This window comes from Cyrtonyx montezumae, unplaced genomic scaffold (assembly GCF_038088225.1).
Source record: "Cyrtonyx montezumae isolate F1298 unplaced genomic scaffold, pur_monq_1.0 scaffold_4, whole genome shotgun sequence".
NCBI lineage: Eukaryota > Metazoa > Chordata > Aves > Galliformes > Odontophoridae > Cyrtonyx > Cyrtonyx montezumae.
The window spans coordinates 10,999,556-11,014,281 of record NW_027072045.1 but is presented as its reverse complement, the minus strand read 5'-3'; the positions used below and the strand labels follow the sequence as shown (position 1 = coordinate 11,014,281).

Below are 14,726 nucleotides of genomic sequence, written 5' to 3'. Positions count from 1 at the left end.
TTCATTTCCTCTCCAGAAAAAACAGTTAGCTTACATTCTGCCAGAATATTGAGATAATAAATATTAAGATTGTATGGTAATTTTCATTCTAAGGCATTGCATTTCTACAGAAACACGTTTTTAAGGTAACATAAAAATGCTGACTGCTTTTGAAACCTCCATTCTTACTTACCTGCCTTTTACTGCCATAACTGTTTCTATGGAAACTAGAACTGGCCACGAAGCAGCTCAACATGAATTCTCACTTGTCAGTTGTACCTTAAAGTGCCACCTTCAAAGTCCTTTAATAAACTAGTAATGACTGTATTGCCTAAAGAGTTTTCAAATTAAACAAAACAAGAAAGCGTGCTTTCACTGAATGTTCCACACAATATTTTGTAGGTGTGGTCTAAATCTAAGAATTTTTTTTAACAGTGTGCATGATATGACTCTGGTTAAGGATATGATCTGTAAACAGAGAGACAGTCTATTAGCAGTAAAAGCCCTAGTGTGTGTAGTTCAACTTACATAAAGGTGACTTATACCAACATGGGTATGTCTAGACTGCTGTCACAGAAGCATACTGTAGAGATACTGAGTAAACAGGTAAATCAGCCTACAGTGAGCTCTGTGCTCCCACAGCCAGCTGGGGTAACTTCTGTGCAGGCCTATGCACGTGGTGTTCCCTCTAAGTGCAGGAGGGGGAATGCACTCAATCAGAATAAGTGTTAGTCTGAGCTGGGTGGCTACTGAGGAAAAAATAAGGCATGCAAAATTAAGGCACAACTATTGCACACTATTGTTCCTAATTACAATCTGCATCACTTAAATGTAGGCCTCTCCATTAATTTTTACCTTGACTTTTTCAGTCTCGTAAAAAACAGTAGGCTCCCTTGTATTCATTCACATTACTCCCCTATATCAAGTAAGAGCAATCCCTTCTTCCAGTTCTTGAGGAACAATCTCCAACAGAATACACCCTTCTTTCCAAGAGTCCAGCATTGCCAGCAAGGACCAGCTTAGAAACTGCTAAAGAAAGATTCTTTCCAGAGTTACTGATCCGTCTTTCCCGAGAAAAGCTCCTCACTCCTCATCTCTATGAGGCTTTGCAGTTATCAGTGCTTTTCAATCACAACAGGGGCACGACAGACAGGGCACTTTTTGTCTGAACCAATCTCTTGATGCTTAAAAAATAGTAGCCCAGGAGTTTCAGGCAGACCTATATAGAGGAATATGCTGAGGCCAGTATTAAGATCTGACTAGAAGATACCTAAGCATAAGCACAGCAGTTAACACTAGGAGCAGTGGCATCTTGCAGGGAAACCAGCTATTAAGCTCTGCAGCAACTAGGGAAATGACAGAAATAACTCACAGCTTTCCACTATGAACACTTGCACCATCTCTACAAGGCTGGGGTTTTCCACAGGTCTCTGAATGCAAATGCCAAATACTTCATCATGCCTTTGTCTTAGTCTGTATCTCACTGCAGCCATGGCTTGGAGTGAGGCATATAATACAAAAACAAAGCAGAAACCTGGCACACACGAGGCTACTCACTGGCTTTCTTCATGCATATGGTTTATTTTTCCCTGCTATGTCGATCCTTATAGGGCTTCACAACTACATCTGCCTCCTGTGAGCTTGCTATTTCAAGTTACTTGGAAGGTGCTGAGCAGAGAGAAGGCAGATATTCCTCCCTTTCTACTCTTCTCTAATTGCATCACAATCCCCTGCAGCACAGATGCTGAAAAGCTCCAGGCTCTGAACAGTGGCATCTAACAGAGTTCTGACTATTCCAGGTCATATGTCTTGCATGGTGACCTTTTCCAGGCCAACGTTACTTTGTTAATATCTTTTGTCCTGCATGGATATGGACAGCATTTTTTCTGAAAGTGACAAGGAAGAAGAAGACAAAAGGCAATGGGAAATGCAAAGATCACAGACAATCTTACTTGTTTTCATATTGTCTGTTCCAAAACACCTGATTTATGGCTTATCACTTGTGATATACAAAGCAATTTAAAAATAAACAGAAAAACATGAGCTGATTTTGAAACTTCTGGTCTGTATAGAATCCAAAACAACATGGGTCAGTACTGTATGTGGTAGCTGGGGGGGGAATGCAGACAAGCTTTACAAGCAGTGGAGAAGGCTGCAGAATGGGAAAGGGATGCAGTTCCTCATTCCTGAAAATTACTTTTCAGAGGAAGGTGGGGACTGTTTTAGTAGTGACACAGCTGTGCACATTCAGAAATACACATTATACGTATATATACACACATGGGTGTGCCAACACTGCCAGGAAGAACAGGTAACCTTTAGATTGTTCGCTTGCATGTGCTTTCTCTATCATAAAGCATATATAAAATGAACAGCTACCACTGTATGGAAGGATCACAACATCAGTCTTAAAGCCAGAAAGTAAGTCCTGATGTGACCACTGCTGTGAACAGCACTCTTCAGCAGTAACTTCTCTTTAGGGCTCGCTGGATGCAAATGTGAGAAAGGCCATGTCACATCTCACTGCTAATCAGGGAAGGACATGCAGGCAGAAAGCCCATCTTCTCTTCCAGCTCCCCCTGTTATATTAGGGGGTCCAGAATCAGTTAGATACAACATTCCTCAGTAATAACAAGGAAGTCAGAAATAATATTAAAGCAAATACTGGGACAACTTCTCAGAAGCTGGACAAAAAAAGCAGTTACAGAAAGAGAAAGCTCTTTTTTGCCCCCACTGAGATCACAGTAGGTAATAGTTTTTCAGTGCCAGAGTTCTGTTTCAGATACTCCTTATTCTCTATACTTTAACCCTGACTGGATCAGAACTAACACATCCTATCTTCCCTCCTTAAAAGGCCATATAATATCCTTCCATAGTGCTGACAATATTGCTGCTGCTCTCCAGCAGTTCCAAAACACGTTGCATCACCACTTCAGCCAGATTGGGATTGTAGCTCTGCCGAACACAACTCAGGACATGAAGAAAATGGCAGCCTTTTTCAGCATCTGCAGGAAAAAAAAGAGGAAAATGTAGGCAAGCACGAACAGAGACCTCAGCATAACTGCCTCTTTTTAGATATCATAATCCAAAACAGGGGAAATAAACTAACAAAAAAAGACTCTTATAAATAGCATGTACTAAAAATTGATGATGTACCAAAGTACTAAACACAGAGATGTATGTATTCAGAGGTAAGAGATCTAGTGTGTGCCTGCAGTTCTCCCATCACTAAATGTCCCTACTGATTTCACTAGGAGGTGTCAGGGCAGTAACACTAATCGTGAGCGTGAATGATAGCTGTATCAACTAATATATAGGGCTCAGATACAACCTGATAATGAGGGTAACTTCAGAGGCACTTCCACAGCCCTTCTATGAAAACTATCCACTTTTTGCAAGTGCAGTTCGTCACAGATTCATCAATGAGTTTGAGTTGGAATGCACCCATACAGGCCACCTAGTCCAACTCCCCTGCAGCAAACACGGACACTGACAGCTAGATCATGAACAGAAGAAACCAAATGAAAATTCCTTTTGCCCATATCCAATATTTAAAACATTTAGAACTGAAGGCAGGCCTACGGCCAGATGTGACTGCCTGCCCAATGCTGGCATCTTGTGGAAGAACTGTCACAGTGCAACCTCCATTCACCTGGCTATACGATCCCATTCATACACTCCACACTTCTCAAACAATTACTGCAGTAGAAGGTCACAGGATTTCAGAATCAAGCTTTATCTCATTTTAAGAGGAATGAGCCCTGAAAACACGAGGGCAGAAATATTCAAGACATTCCCTTTCCTAGTGAGCAAGTCAGAGACAAACGTCCTCAATGGCTTTAGTACAGCATGTGGTAATTGTGTATCTGATGAAGCTGTGACTTGAAGCCCTGCTGTCCCTACCAACAATTTCACCAACAAACCATGCAAACTTACTAATCACCAGCACTGCAGGATGTGAGTCTTCCTCAAGTCTTCAAAACAACAAGAGACTTTTCTCCTCCAAGGCTAACAATGGAAAACGATCATAAACGTAGCACAAGCGACTTTCCTTCACCTCATTCCTCAGCTCAGGCATAAGGTAAATTAGACAAAGATACTGAGAAATTGGCATGGTGGCCTGGGACCAGGGAGATACCTGTCCTTAAGTTTTTCCTGCTTTTGTTTTTATTTTAGCCAATCCCAATTGGCTAAGCCCCAGAACTGCCTTTTGGAAGCTGCCTAGAAAAGACACTGGTAAATAGGAGGAGCTGCTGAGTACACTTAAATACACAGTTCAGCCCAGCTCCTATTAAGACTATGATTCAGGCAAGGACATTTCTTTAGGAGTCAGTGCACAGCATGATGAAAGACCTCTGTGGCTGGTGGCCAAAAATACATTCACCACCCTAGGAAGGATGAGTGCAGAGAACAGAACAATGCACCAACCTGCTCTTAGTGACTGCTGATGCAAACAAAGTGGGTACCCGTACTGTGCATTAGTCACATGTTCGTCATATGAAAGTCAGAGTGCCCATCCCTGATCTACAGTGCATTAATTTCAGTCTTCATGAATTAGTGACTCAGGTATTACCCAACAGTATAATACATCTTTTGTTTTAAGCACTGGCAGAAAATGGCATTTCAGGGTAGTTGCAGGCATGTACAATAATTAAGTAGCTCAGATACAGACCTAGGCTACAAATGAAATTTGATGGAATATACACTTTGCAGCAGTGGGATGCCGTTCATTCATTGACATACCACATTTTGTCCAGTGATTCAGGCTGTGATTAACAGTCTCACCTACCGGTACCAGAAAGGACAGAGTTACAGAGTAACTTCCACTTGCTACATTAAAGCCTAAAAACAGCAAAAGCATCAAGAAAAGAAACAGGACTGGATTAAGTCTACCATTTTGCAGTTCAGTCTGAAGTCCAATTGTACTGTCACACCTTTTTCTGACGTCATTAAGAATCTAGATAGTCCCAGAGTGGACTATCATTAAGGGAACTTCAAATTGGGCTGTTTGGAATTAAAATTACAGCCAAGGACTATCATGCTGGAGTTTTACACATCAGGGTTTGTGGAGTCACAATGGGGAATCGTTTGCACAATAGATCCAGGTAGCTGGGTTGGTTCTGAAAAATGCATCGTAAAAAAAAAAATGATTGGGGTGAAGCAGTGCCTTAAAAGCAAGCAGAGTACCTGTTGACCTGGATAGACGAGTTTGTCTTATACAGTCTTGCTGTCATGGAAGGTTAGCATTGTTCTTGAAGAAAAAAGGGTTAGAATTTCTTGCAGCAAACAAGGAGGTACTATAAAAATTGATGCATTATCCCATTCATATTTACTCACTGTGAGCCTGCTCATTATGCCTGCCAACCACCCAGCAGAGGGGGCCCGACAGCAGCACTGAGCTCTGCACTGCTGCAGCACGCCCTGACAGGAACATGCCCGGAGTACTCTCTTGGTTTTGACTGAAGCTTTTTTGTTTCCCTTCTTAAAATACTGTGTTGCCAGAAACCAGAACATTGAAACCACCAGAGAAAAACAGATTGACTTGGGAATTGTGCTTTCTACAACAGGAAACTAAACAGATGGAAAGCTTCAAGGAAAACAAGAGGTTCTGCAAAGCAATTGCTATTCTTTTTCTGCTCAATATGAAAGATGACTTTGAGAACTAAAGGCTCTACAAAGCTTTTTTCTGTGACCCATCTACCAGTTTTTGGATGGCTGAAATAACTTTTCAACCTATGACAGGGAACTGAGTACTTCACCACTGTGATAATGCATACCCAGCAGTCACTCATTGCCCTGTGCCAGTGGTACACGTTCTGGCTTGTACACAGTGGGCCAATTAGGAAAAAAACACAGGTTTCTAAGAGGAATGATTTGGCTTTTGCAGAGGAGCTGTTTGTATTTGTTAATGGGATAAAAGACAAAAGAACAATATGAATGGTAATTTGTTGCACTGAAACAGCCTTGGGCAAATGAGGCCCACCTTATCTGCTTGTCCAATACCATCCACTTCCACCATCCCCAGAGATACAAAACTTTCACTTCCATCTATAAACCATGTGTACAACTGCACCTCTGCTTAATGTAATGAGCTGAAAACTCAAGAGTCATTTCACTTCACTTACCCTTTATTCTCTGCAGGATAACCATCATCAATCAGGTCCCACAAGCACTATTGTAACTATGATGGCAATTTAATATTATACATCTCATATTCTAGTCAGTCATTTACTCTTCTGTACATTCTAACCCACAAATAGCTACACTCTAGCAGCAAGAGATCCCTGCTGACATTCTGTCCAATGAATTGAGAGAAATTCTGTATCAACCTCTCTCTGTAATTAGTGATAATCAAGCCAAGCACAAGCTATTGCTATGGCAAGACACAATAAGGAACAGGGATAACTCTGAAACCAGACAAGGTATATGACATAAAAAGAAGTGGATTTATTTTTTTCTCCACTGAAATGCCTACCTGTAAGGAACAACCACCTGAGCTCTTGCACTCGCTTAGAAACCTACAGAGAATGCCCTACTGACATAAATGAATTTTACTGTTGACTTAATGGAGACTGTCAATACTGCCACTTTTCTGCCAACTCCCATATAAAAACTGAAGCCTATCTGAAGTGCAAAGCAACTGCTACTAGGTGCTGACCTTGCTGACCTAACTTCCTTATATTTGTTTCCTCTCCAAACCTATATATTTTCAAAAGATAGAGATTTAAGATAATGGCTGCTTATTTCATCTCTGACAAGCTTGCTTCCTTCTAGGCACATGCTCTTTCTCTGTGCTTACAGGAAGCAGCAGCCACACTTCTGCTTTTTAGCTACTCTGATGCGCTACAGGAGCAAATTAGCTCCAAGTTCAAGGGTAAAGACAAGAAACATACCAAATCCTGCCTCAGGAGAGTTTGTCATCAACGTATCAGCAACCATCAGAGACCTGACCACACGTGTACTTACGCCTGGGTTTCCGGCAGTCCTCTTTAATCACATCAAGGGTCACTTTAAGCAGCTCCTTATCATGGTCGGTTACCTGGAGGAAAAAAACAAACTGACAATTAATAGCAGTCTATTTCACAGGAGATGGTATCAGTGTTAAAAAGGAATCCAGGGCTCTGATGCATTCCAAAAACTTACACCATCGTAAGTGCAGCTTGCTGCCTCCAAGATTAATAACGAACGTTACATTTTCAATTCCCTTTTTTTTATTTATTTATTTTTTTTATTTAAGCCATGTTAGCAGCATTCAAGAGTTAGGAGAAGAAAATGAGATACTGGAATTCAGCCCAAAAGAAGGGAGCTGACTCAAGGGAACAGAATCCCAAGTTTCGACCTAACCCTAACAAAAAGACCTGTCCCACTCTTCAGTGTGCTCTATTGCATCTGTGCACAGTTCAGTGATGCAGTAAACACCAACTGCACCTGGAACAGCAGCAGAGCTGGAGGCTGGTACTGAGCTTAAATCAAAAAACAACCAGCTCAGTGAGCAATAACGAGGTAACAGTGATGAAGGCTGTAGATAAGCCTGTTGAATATACATACAGAGACTCTTTCTGAAATATTTCTACCTTAAAAATATAAAATAGCATTATCACTGAAAAAGTTTGCAATCACAGCTCAGTTCCTTACATGGTACAAGTCCTTAGAGGTACCAGGTTTCTGGAAAACCATTCCTTTTTCTTGTAGTTTCTTTATTGCTTCCTTGAAAACACTGTGAATCCTTTTGGAGCTGGATTCACTTCCTGAATTCACCTGGATGGGATGACAGGAGAGAAGCAGATAGTGAGAAATCTCAGTCCTGCTGAAGCTGACAGTAAAACCTTCAAGAGCAAAAGAACATAATGAGATTGTGTTATGCATTTTTATTCACTTGAAAATTCAGAAATCTTCTCTGTAATATATGAACTAACCAACACCTTGGGCTCAAAAGCCAAACAAACAAACAACCAAACAAACCAAACAACCCAAAAGCTGTACTATTCTGAAGAAACCAGAAACCTCCTAACTGCCTTCTTTGTATTTAGCAGCTATTTGATTACATACTGAGAGTTCTTTTCTTTTGGAATCGTCCCATGACGCTTACAGAGAGTTTGACTGTTTAGCTGATCAGCTTTAATGATATTCAGACTTTTCCTGTAATAAAGGGAATATGGGAGGAAGCCAGGAAGGCTAGGGCTTTGAAAGGTGATATTCAGGAGGAATCCAAGCGCTGGGGATTCAATCTCCATCTCCTGATTTGGAAATGTGGCAGTATCCAAGGAAAACAAGGAAACTGGTAGTAACAATATTTATTTCTTCTCCTTTGGTTTCCAATTTTTTTTCTTTTTTTTTCTTTTTTTTTTTTTTTTTTTTTTACACATTCTGATCATGTTTTTAAGAATTTCTCTACAGATCTAATGAAATGAAAGGAGAAAATATATGCAAGAAATTAAAGCAGGTATATAAGTTAAAGAGAGAAAGGATTACCTTTAGAAGGCAAGTGAGAAAATGAGATTCTTGTGGAAGGGAAACAATGGGCCTGGAAGTCCATCACTGGGGAGATTATTAGAAGAAAGGGTTCAGTACACTGCTAAAAGGTAGGAAGGAAGTAATGAGGGGAAAAATTAGGGAAAAGCAGGGTATATTTGAAAGCAGAGCTAAAAGAGTGGGATGATAGCAAGGGAAGTGGAAGGATATGAATCAGCTATGGCGAAGAGACTGTACAGGTTGACAAGAATAAGACCACGGGTTACACTTTTTCATCTGTGTCAGCCCTACTGTATCTTTCAGCCTCACATCTACAGAGACTGCTTCAATTCCCCATTTATTGTTTCCACATCTGTTGGGAAACACACTGTGCTCCCTGTGATTTCCTTCAAGAAGACAGCTAAACTGCTTCCCACAAACAAACATGTGATGAATAGAATCAGACCACACCAAAGCAACCAAAGCAAGATCTGCCAAGCCATTTTTTCAGCTGTCACCATAAATGATCCCATTCTTTCCTGAATAAAAGTATCAGATATCACGTATCCTACTTCATTCATCGGGGCAATTCGAAGAAATTCTAGGAGCAAAACAGGCAACCATCGTGCACCAGCAGCAATCCACATGGACACGTGGTAACAGACACATCAGTAACCTAAGAATATCTTTTCACAAAACATTACTTTCATCCATTTGTAAGTCTCAAGTGAAACTCAGACCACCTCTAAAGCCTGGGAGCTGATGTATCTAGCCAGGAATAGTCCAGAGATTCAATGAGGCATCAGCACGCTCCACATTTTTCTCCACGCCCTTCCCCTCAATTTTTCAGCAGGCCATAATCACAGCTCTCTATATTTTTTCCCCCTCTCTCTGTGCTCCACAACAGCTAACTAGCTTCTTTCCTCTCAAGCTGTTAGCAAAAAATAATTATCTAATAGATCAAGATATTTAACACAGAACAATGGCTATTATTCTCAGCCTTTACTGGCTTCAAGTTTTCTCCTATTACAGAGTTCAGTGTCTGAATGTTTGTCCCCCTGGGCACCACAGCTATATCAGTTTGTGCAACAGCAGACACTGCTTTCAATGACAAACTTGACCTTACATTTGGACTTCATTCCAGTCACACCATTAATACTACTATCATATTTCTCTTCATAGCGTCTCCTACAATGAACTGAAGGAATAAACATAAAATGTGGTAGGAAGGGGTTTTGTTTGCTTGTTTTATAAATTAAGAGTGAATATTTTCCTCATAAAAAAGCACATTCTCATGGCCATGCCTAAAACAGATAGACTTTGCCTCTAATGATGCAGGAATAAATACTCAAAAATTTAAGAAACTGCTTGCAAAGCAACCATCTCAAGACTGATTAATTTTTAATGTGAAAGCAAACATTGAAGAAGAAAAAAAAGATAAAAATATCTCCAAAGAAGTATGATAATTATTCAGTTTGGCTTAACAGTGAGATCCCGTCAGAAAAAGGAGATAATTAAAAACAGACTCTGTGTGAACTGACACACAGCTCTGCCTGGATGGATACCGAAACGGAATCACTAAGAATGTAAGTAAAGAGATTGACAGAGAGAAGGCAGAGAGGCATGCTTGAGAGTGAGGAAATAAGTAAGCAGCATCCTCTCAAACATGCAGAGTCCATGAGAACGAGCTCAAGAGGAGAAGGACTGCTGCCAAAGAACAAACGGGGGCTCTAATGGTACCCCCAAAAGATAGAAGTTATTTTTTCTAGCATACTCCAGAACACACTTGTACCTCCCCATCCCTCTGAGTACATTAACAATTTAACAGTTCCTTTGTGCACACAACCTATAATTCCTTAATCTGTTCTTTTGTTCACCCAAAACATCTCCAACTTCTCATCCTGCCCATTCAAAAGTCAATAGCATGTCTCCTTAATTCCGTGACACTTTCTTTTACACCAAACCAGACCCTCATTTCTCCTGAGCTTGAAGTGTCCCCTAAGATCCAACAACACAGTGACACTTGACTGCTGAGCAGAGGTCTAGAGGAGATTGCACACAGGGCTATCTACAGACAAAAGAAATCTGAGACTATGAAACCCTAGCAGATTTCACATTCCTGCTTTTATTTCAGGAGACTGAAAAATGCCTGCATTTCAACAGTTGTAAAAATGTGTCTGTTGCTGTTAAAGTAGTTCCTTCTGAGTCACAGCTTATTAACTATCGCTTTACTTTTATGAAGCCTTTCATCCAAGAAATTCAAAGCATTTTCAGGTATTAAGTAGTTTAACTGCTGATCCAAAGCACTAGCAAGATTTGAATCTGGATTTTGAATTAACCCCTCACGATGTTCACACTTCATCTTTCAAAACATCTCCCCTCTGGCAAATCTTAAGTTTCAGAGAGCACAGTTTCAGGTTCCCTGAAGTGCTGACAGCAGTTGTTCCCCCAGCTCTCCCAAATCAGAATCTTTTTAAAAATGAAGCTGTACATCCAACCAAAGTATCACTCTAAAATCATTCATCACTTTTGTAAAGTCACCTTCCTCCCCTTTATCCCCCAGCTATTGAACGATGATTTTACCATCCAGAGCTTCCCTCCCAAGGCCAGACAAGAAATACGTAGCAAAGCCAACAAAACACATGCCTCCAGAATTAAACTGGTATTTCAGCCAACATATTCCAGCTGGTGGCCTCACTTAGTTTAGTGGACTGGTGCAGTGCAACCAATTATTCTCTTTATAGCAAAGTAAACTTCCTTTACAATCAATAATTGGTCAAAAATGAAGTGGTACAGGAATCAGGTTGAATGCTGAAAGTATATAATCTATGTCTCTTCATCAATCATGACACACCTTCGCTGTGTTAGTTTCCTGGTATAACCACACATGTGAAGCACCATTTCTATTAGTAGTATCACAAGTTCTCAGGCAATGTTTAAGCCTTAGTTTAGACAGGTGACAATTTTAGTGATAGTGATGATAGTGATTCTGGATGTGTCAGTACTGAAGTCCTATAATAAATCAGCTTTGCAATATTTAAAGTAGCAGTGAAGCTTCCTCCAGAAGCAGGAAGTCAAGCACGTAACATCAAGAACATATACAACAAGGCACTGTGTTATACCTACAGCACAGTGTGCATGGCCACAGGAAGTATGGATGCAGTAGAACTCCTTGCTTCAACTACCTGCCATTGCTGACCCTGAGATAACATTCAAACCAAGAGAAGTACAAAGAGCAGAGTTTGGAAAACACAACCAAGTTCAAGCTAGTGACATGCACTATGTGGAATGATAGTACTAAAACAGCTCACACAACAGATTACACATGAAAGAAGTACGTAAAAAAGGTTAATCAAGACTGCCTGGTTGCAAATTGAATCTATTCCAGTTCAGAAACTGGATGGATCAAGTTCACGTGAACAGATTTTTTTTTTTCTCTAAAAGAACAAAAAAAATTGCATAAGTTCAGCAACAGAAGGCTACCACTAAGAAATAGGAGTACTGGTTATGCAAAAGAAAGGTTTGCCAGTTTCAAAGATAGTAACAGATTTCTTAATTCGTAATTATCTTTAAAAACATCAAGCTACTTGTTCTTACTTATCCTCTGAAACTATACAATTAAGTAACCTAGTATGTGTTTGAGCAGAGGACATGATTAGAGTTCAGCTGTATGCATCTGTGAGAGAGAAACTTATTCTGGAGGGTCAGAAGTCTGCATTGCTGGGGAGCCATTAGGACTGGAGCTCAGTATTGTGTTGTGGAACACAGACAGGGTCCAGATGCAGTAGGAATAGAGAGGTGCTGCCTACATCACGCTACCCCAGCTACTTCTCCCATCCTCATCCCCTGCTCCACTCTGCTGCCAGTGATTCCATAGCAGCTCAACACCTCCCTGAAAGAAATTTTTCATGAGGAAATATCTTCTAAAGTACTTGCACACTGTTTATCACAATGGGAGGGTAAGAAAGATGAAGAGGGTGCACTAACATCTCCTAGGAGATGGTTTGAGGGAAATGCAAATCAAAATACTACAGCAGGAAGGAAGGAGGAGATCAGATCTCTCTCTTATTTTTGTGAATCAAACTGAGTACTTGACCCTTTGCCAATTATGAGAAGTAGCACTTCCAAGACACTGAGCAGAGGAACAACAAAACACATTTCAAGAGCATTACTAAGAGCACTCAAGTCGTTCAGGTCACTTGACAACTGAATGTTCTTTCTTATGCAAAGAGATATAAGCCTCTTTGCAAGGAATTAATACCAAAGGGCAATGGGGAGAACTGCAATTTCTAAATAAGCATCTGTGTGCCCAAATTCCTGGGACATATACTCACACTTCTGCATCAGGGTCAGGAGCAACAACTATTAATTATTATGACAGTTCCTCATGACTATTAGCATTGCTGATGCTGGAGGAGGAGGGCTGTGCCTTTATGTTTGCTCTGCACCAGTTCCTACTTTAAATGGCTTTGCAAGTCATTCCTCTTAATCCTTCTATAAATGAGAGAACTTCAGAGATGGACATTTCCAACATCAGTTAAAATGAGCACTACTTCCTTTTATGTAAAGAGTTTGGGAACTCTTAATATTGTTCCAGTTGGTTTAGAAGAATACCCTGTCCCATTCTGGATATGTTAGCATCCAATTTCTCCTATCACAAATGAGACGAATTCCTGTCCTTGCTTATATCCACAATTGCTTTAAAGCAAACAACAAAAATGCTCTTAACAACAATAAAAGAAAAATATAAAGAAGCAGTTACCAGAATCAGTTCATTGAGGCAAACAAGAACAGAGATTGTTCTCATTATTATTTAGCCTCATCTGTAGTGGACTGGCTTTCATTGTTTCTTTTTAAGAATTAAACATTATTAACATAACATAGCAATTTTATCTTTACAATGTATGTCAGAATCAGGCACTGAAAATGACTGCCGTAGATTTATTTCTCTACAGAAAACCAGAAAGTAAACAAGTGAGTCACAGTACTCTGGTTTAAACGTTGAAGTTGCCATTGGTAACAAGGTTAAATTCATGACTGTTACTTTTGCAGAAGTCTATCACTCTACTCCAGATGAGAACCTGGCTTGCAGTTTATCCAAATAACAACGAATAATATTAAGCCATTTTACAAAACATTTTTTATTCTATCATTTTGCAACTCATCAAGAGCATACTATTTCACTGGAAAGCTTCTTATCCATTTGGTTACATGCAACTGCACGTGAACAGATTTCATTTAAATCCCACTTTCTGATCCTTTCAGTCATGGCATTCCACAAGGCCACATACATTTAACAGGGAGCATTTTTCATTCACTCATTATGATTTCCTTTTGAAAGCAACATCTATATTATAAACTGAACTTCAAATGAGAAATAAGATGAAGAATTTTTCTTCCCCTTTCCTGTTGGGGACATCTACTCCAAATAGCCATAGTGCCTTAAAAGGATCTCTTTTTCCAGTAGTGACATTATTCACAGATTTATGTAAGTTAGATTCTAAGGTTACTCAGCTCACATACAAGATTACCCTTAACAATAAAATTATCTTGTAGCTTTCTTCACTCCACTTTTAAACATCCCAAGTGACAAGATTGCTCAAACCCTGGAAATAATTTATGCAGAAAGCTAAATGAGGACAAGGCATTTGTAGTTTCTGAATCCATTGAAGGCATTAGTTTCTTAGCTGGTTGTTTAGACTTTGAAAAACGACATTGCTTTCCCCAATAAAGATGTAGAAACAATTGCTTCCACTCACCTGACAGCTGGGACTAGATTTAGGCCCATCAGCTAGAGATACCAGAGAATGAATTGTTTCCAACTCCTGCTGGTAAAAGGTCTGAATTTTGTTTTCTAGTAGGAAGTCTCTCACTTTCTCATGTAGTGTTTGGATTAAGAAATCCAGACCTTCTAGGCCACTTCAAAAATACAAGAGAATAGGTCAAAAGTTGAGAAATACACTAGTTTTTAAGAACAGTTATCTAAAGATGGCCTGACAGACTGCTTTTAAAATACCAGAAAGAATTTTACTGTCCTTAAATAGAAAAGAATTTGAATCTAAACTCCTAACTAAAGCAGACCACTTTAAAACCCACTGAACAGATTCCCTTTCTGTAAGAGATGCAAGAGGTCTATCTATGCACATTATTTTAATACCTTTCTATTAATCAGTTTGGTTGAGTTTTTTACTTCTTTTCCTCAGATAATGGACAGGGATCTTATCAGTAGGAGAAAATAAGGCTGCTACTGTATGCTTGTACAGAGTATAAGTCACAGGGAGACTCTGGTCTATCTT

At 39.8% G+C, this 14,726-nt stretch overlaps 1 protein-coding gene across 4 annotated transcripts in view; it reads right to left on the bottom strand.

Annotated features, from left to right (window-relative positions):
* Nucleotides 1-1,707: 1,707 nt before the first annotated feature.
* The window catches only part of STN1 (STN1 subunit of CST complex), a 37,634-nt gene continuing 24,615 nt past the window's right edge, over nucleotides 1,708-14,726 (bottom strand). For all 4 annotated transcript variants that reach the window (XM_065746199.1, XM_065746200.1, XM_065746202.1 and 1 more), the window contains 4 exons: nucleotides 14,190-14,349; nucleotides 7,615-7,737; nucleotides 6,946-7,018; nucleotides 1,708-2,984 (listed from right to left, as the gene is read on the bottom strand). In XM_065746199.1, coding sequence (XP_065602271.1) covers nucleotides 2,827-2,984; nucleotides 6,946-7,018; nucleotides 7,615-7,737; nucleotides 14,190-14,349 — 514 coding nt within the window. In that variant the 3' untranslated portion in view covers nucleotides 1,708-2,826. The remainder of the gene's footprint in view (nucleotides 2,985-6,945; nucleotides 7,019-7,614; nucleotides 7,738-14,189; nucleotides 14,350-14,726) is intronic.